The 5,898-nt window shown below is 39.5% G+C and overlaps 1 protein-coding gene across 1 annotated transcript in view; it reads left to right on the plus strand.

The window, feature by feature from the left end:
* Positions 1 to 663: 663 nt before the first annotated feature.
* LOC101620366 (butyrophilin-like protein 2) overlaps positions 664 to 5,898 on the plus strand; it is a gene marked incomplete at its 3' end in the record, with an annotated part of 47,944 nt that continues 42,709 nt past the window's right edge. Inside the window, exons 1-3 of the mRNA XM_004695731.1 lie at positions 664 to 719; positions 1,465 to 1,592; positions 4,790 to 5,137. Coding sequence (XP_004695788.1) covers positions 664 to 719; positions 1,465 to 1,592; positions 4,790 to 5,137 — 532 coding nt within the window. The remainder of the gene's footprint in view (positions 720 to 1,464; positions 1,593 to 4,789; positions 5,138 to 5,898) is intronic.

Here is a 5,898-nt window from a genome sequence, read left to right on the forward strand (position 1 = left end):
AAATAAATAAATCGTTTAAAAAAATTATAACCAAAATATGCAGCAATACTGCTCCTGTCCCTGCAACCAAAAAATGTGGGAAGAAAGGGGGAGATTAATTCGACTGGAGCATATTTCCACAAAAACTACCCTTGTCTGTGGGATATCGAAGAACAAGGCATCTTTCAATTCTTTCACTTTTGCACAAGTCCCTGTCTGTTTTGTGACACTTCTGGAGTTTGCATTATGTCCAAAATGAAAATATAATAATTACTCAAGGCAGTCCCCCACCACCACCACCCCCCAATCTTCTGCCACCAAGCCTGGAAACACAAATGAAAAATTTAAGGTGAGAGTTTTCTTTATACTATGGGTTATTTGCTTCTTCATATAATCAGTAATTCTGCTTTATATTTCTTCTTCCTTATTGTGCCTTTATCTCAAAATAGGTTGAGTCATTTTACTCAGAGTCCACTTACTTCCTGCTTTCACTTACCCATTGGAAGTTCTCAAGCCAGTTTTGTATAGGAATCATATTCACAGTGTTTTAGGGAAAATATAAATATCAGGGAACCAGACTCAGGATTGTGAATATCAGGGAACCAGACCCAGGCCATGACAGTGCATGAGAGGACAGAGGTGTGATTCTCTGATGTTGAAGCTCCCAACTGAGATGCAGACGTCATGCAGGTTCATCGGGACCCTTCTGCTCTCAGCCCTGCTGCCTTGGCCAAGCACAGGTGAGTGAGAAGGAGAAATTACTTTTTTTACAGGAGCCTAAATAAGCAATCATTTTATTCTGCAAAATAATCCTAGAACTAGTTTTTTTCCAATTTCCTGGACCTGAAGACGTTATATTTTATCTTCCTTTAGTCTGCCCTTCTATCTCTGCTTTTCTGAGTCTCTCTCTTATTTTATCTTTGGTTTGTGAGGAAAATGTTATGTAAAACTACAAACAACCTAAAAGTGATGTCTTATGTTGTTGTTATCCTATTCCATTTTACAAGACACTTTCTAAAGCTGAGCCTGAAAAGAAAAATGCATATGTTGCTGGAGGCAGAGCCTGGGAACCCCAGGGTCCTGTTGCACCCACCCAGCTGCATTACCTGGGCCAGAGTGATGAGATGCTTTGGCTTTAGCAAATGGTGTCTGTTTATATCTGTGTTTGAACTCTTCAAATTAAATATCAGTTCTTATATGGGAATTTTGTATTTAGATAGGTTTGACTAGAAAACAATCCGAGAATACATCCACTTGCTGAACAAAATATAGACTGAAATAAGCTCAACATATTGCATTTAAATCAAAATGGAAACAGAGAGCTATCAGTGCATTTTAACACAGAAAATTCATATTGACTTTAATGAAAGGCATTTTAGTGGACAGAAAAATAAATTTAAATATGGTGCTCAAAAAAGAGATGCTTTGAAATTTTATAACGGCACAAGCTTTTCATGAGTGCATCTGAGTGTTTCTCCGTCATAGTCAGGAGGAGGCATGTGAGAATCTGTGGCAGATCCAGCCTGTCTCTGGGGGGCCTAGTCTGCAAATGGGGGCTCCCCACCATGTGTGGGGTGTTGGTTATCATCCGGAGTGTGCCAGTGCCATCCACTGTGAGTCCCACAGTCTGCCCCACCATGTGCCTGTTGCAGCTGACCCTTCATTTTCCCTGGACTTGGTACTGGACTTCAGGTTTGTCACTTACACGTTTTTAATTCATATCCTTTACTCAAGTCTCATCTGTACCTCATTTTTCAGTACCAGCGTTATGATATATTGAAAACCATCAATTTTATTGTACTTATGGACCCACTGTCCACTGTCTCTTCATCAGTCTAAAACAAATTCTCTATCTCCTGTGCATTTCTTAAGCATACCCTAGTATTCTACTGAGGGACATCTTCTTATAACTTCCAGAAATTCATACAGAGGTGGTATATTTTCAATGCTCAGCTTTAAATACACTCATTTCAAAGTGTATATTTCTTCCTTCTTTATACATACAAGTTTGAATCAGCTTACTTAGAACCCACTTGCTCCCTACTTCCACTATCCTATGTGTGGGTATTTTGCATGTAGAAACATGTCCACCATGTTCTAGAAGAGTGTGAATCTAAGTGAACCAGACTCAGGACAATGACCATGACAGGCCAGGGGAGGGCAAGGGTCTGATTCACCAACACTGAGACCTTGAGCTGGATAAAGCCCTTGTGCACTGTCATCAGTATCAGTCCTGCTCAGGTAGTTAAAAGTGGCTGGCAAAAGGTGAAAACTTTACCTTTGAACATTGAAACACCACTCCACTATTTTCATTCAGTGAGGTGAATGAAAACTTCTGAGAACTTTATTTTTTTAAGATTTATTTAATTTACTCATACATATAAAAGCTGGGGTGTGGGTTAGAGTTGCTGGGAATGAGCGGACTCACCAGAGACAGAGGTCTGCTGTGCCATGTGGGTCAGCTCCCTGACTGGGGATGGAACTGATGCTGCAGTGAGTGAAGATAGCTTGATTGTGCTGAGACTTAACTCCTGTGCCACCAACGAGGCCCTTAAGAGAACTTTGAATGATTGGTACCTCAGTTGCCAGAGAGGCCTTCATCCAGGCCTCAATAAGAACCCAGGGAGCATCTCCTCAGGTGGCTCCACTTGCCCCATTGCTCACACTCTTCTTCCTACCCATGGTTACACATGTTGATTCTCAAAATGTCACTAGTTAGTTCATCAAATGTCCCCCCTTAAATCTGGATATTGCCATATATTTTCGTTTCATTGTCTCTGAAATTTTTGGTGTGGGATAGTTCAGAAGGGAATGAAATCACAAATGAATAAAGCTAATCATCTGAGAAATTCAGTACTTCAAAGTGGCTCCAAGTTGCTGATTTTAACTCATATTATCAGTCTGTTAATTCTCCCCTGCTAATGTCACTGGAAAAGCCCTGAACTTTCTTAGTTATTACTATCTCTAACCTCTCTGTGATACTCAGGGTCATTTCTATGAACTGAATGGTCTAGAGCAAGTGACATTTGAATTGTAATGCTTTTCTTTAGCTTCCATAGTCACCAATTAAGAACTTAGTACAGAGACCAATAACAATCAACTCTCCAATTCTAGACAACAGCTGGGTATTTGACAACTGAATTCAATTCTGACAAATAGTACTCAGGATTCATGCAGTTTTATAAGAGCTCAGTCTAACAAGACTGTGCCCATTTCAAAGTCACCCACATATGGAGTCCAAAAATTACCTTCACTTTTGCCTCTTGACTATTAATCCAGGGGTTTCAATGTTACCTCAAGCTTGATACTACTTTAGAATGACTTAAAGAATATAGAAAATGCTGATTATGATCAATGCTTTATTAAAACAATACAATTTAGGAACAGTCACATGGAAGACACAGAAAGGGCCAGGAGATGGGGTGGAGAGCAGAGCTTCCATGCGCTCTCCTGTGGACTCCACATGCCCCACTCTCAGATCACATTGACATGTTCACTCACCTGGAACTCTCTTTGCTTTATTGCTTCAGTTTTCAGTGGGAAGTTTTCCTTTCAGTACATAGACTTGTTACATGAAATAATTGGCCTTTGGTGATTGAAAATCTCCAGCTTCCCTCCATTCTCAAGATTTTGGGGTGGAGTAAAAGATTCTGATCCTTTAGTCTCAGGGTTCATTCCTCTGGAGATCAGCCCCAATCAAAGCATTCTAGAGGATCTACCTTGAGTCAACACAATACTTTGAACTTAGCTGTAGTCAAAGGGAACTCCTTATCAATAATAAAAAAAAAATCTTATCACTCAGGAAACTCCAAAGGTTGTAGGAACTCTGTCAGGGGAATGGGCCAAAGACCAAATGTGTATACGTGTGTGTGTGTGTATACATACGTATGTATGTGTGTGTGTGTATATATATATACATACACACATACATATATATACACATATATGTGTATATATACATATACATATATAAAACAAGCTTCTGTTACTTCTCTGAGTAACATCATTTCTAGTGGTTTCCCATTATATTTCATAGAAGTTATACTCAGGCCCTCCCTGGAGGCGCAATGGGTAAAAACACAGCACGGTGAAGTTCTCTGCAGCTGCTTCGTGCTTGTTCAATCTCCAGCCCCGGAGGTGACCACATGGTGCAGCAGACCTCTCCTGACTCGCACACTGCTCCCCTCAGCAATGTACTTCGTCAGTCTGCCCATTCTGGTCTCCACTCTGCCTGGTGAATCCTCTTACCACCCCTGCACCTCTGGCCTGTACCCCAGTACCTCTGGCCTGTACCCCAGTTCTATATACATAAATAAAATAAATCTTAAAAAAAAAAAAGAAGTGATACTCCACTGGTAACATGGTGTAAAACAAGGAAACATTTGGTTGTTAATATTAGGATTCTCAATTTGTGCCTTAGTATTTGGGAGCAAATTATCACTGATTCATTAATCACTGACTCAATTATTAATCACTCATGGGCTCAATTTCCTCGTCAAAAATGAGAACACCACTCTAATACATGGAGTTTATACATGGAATTAAATGATTTATATAAATTTGAAATCTAACCCTTTGCAAATGGGAAAACACAAATTTTGATTAAGATTACATCACTATTGTATATTGACAACAATTTCTGTTATTACCTTTTGTTAACTACCAATATACTTAGATAGCCATATATTAGATCTACTCACTAATTAACCTCACTTTTCTAGTTGAACTGGTATATTTTCTCTCTCAGGAGGTCGCAACCATTCCTGCCACAGTCTAATGATGACTCCATCCTTTTCTTATTTTCTTCCAGGGCAATTCCATGTGATAGGGCCAAAAGTGCCCATCATTGCCAAAGTTGGGGAAGATGCTGTGCTGTCCTGCCAACTTAGCCCAATGATGAACGCTCAGAACATGGATGTAAAATGGTACCGAAACCACTCTTCAGCTCTTGTACATCATTATGGTGCTTCCCAGGATCATACAGAGAAGCAGATGCCAGAGTACCGAGGGAGGACAGGGTTTCTGAAGGAGAACATCACCAAAGGGCAGGCGGCCCTGAGGATCCATTCCATCCGCCCCTCAGATGGTGGGGAGTATAGCTGTTTTTTTGAAAGCTCCACATACTATGATGATGCAATGTTTGAAGTATTGGTGACAGGTGAGTCTCTGAAATGAAAGCTCTCAGGTAATTTGTAGCACGTTTTGGTCTCGTCAGCAATCTATAGTGTTGGACTAAAAACTAGACAGATGTTACTTAGTCTGTACAAATATCGTGAAAAAATGTCAATGTTATAGGTGAAGCTCATCTAATCAATCTATTCTGACTTCAGGTTGCAATAAAAACCTAATCACATCTCTTGTGAAGATAATTATTTAAACAAAAAGAAAACAAGGATTCTAGCCTATTTTGTTGTGGAGGAGTGGCAGGAATCCATCTCATTTTTTTTTCAAAAGACAGAGGCAAGAAAATCTGTTAAGTGAAATCAGGCTGGATTTCTGTACCTCATTCTTGTCCATAGTTGACATTTTATTTCCCAGTCAGATATGGGTCCTGCTTACAGTGACTTTACTGTGACATTCTTGTTTACTCAGGTGTGTGAATAAGGTTATCTTTATGATCCCACTCCTGCTCAGACATTGTTCCCAGAAAAATACACTCTAGGAAAAAAGAATAAAGAAACATTTTTGAACATAAACTGAGCCTACCCTTTCCTTACAAACATTACAGAACCTGTCATGAGCATTAAGTGATGAGTTTCTGTGTTACCTCCGTTCAGATCAAAATTCCCTATGGGTGAATGTAATGCACCTTTCCTTTTTATTCTTAAATAACTTCAGAAGATGAGTCATGAATAATTAAGCACTTTATATGAAATAATCCTTACACTAACCAAATGAGTTGAGATTATTATTATCCTG

The sequence above is a fragment of the Condylura cristata genome, unplaced genomic scaffold (genome assembly GCF_000260355.1).
Source record: "Condylura cristata isolate star-nosed mole 26May11 unplaced genomic scaffold, ConCri1.0 scaffold00128, whole genome shotgun sequence".
Lineage (NCBI taxonomy): Eukaryota > Metazoa > Chordata > Mammalia > Eulipotyphla > Talpidae > Condylura > Condylura cristata.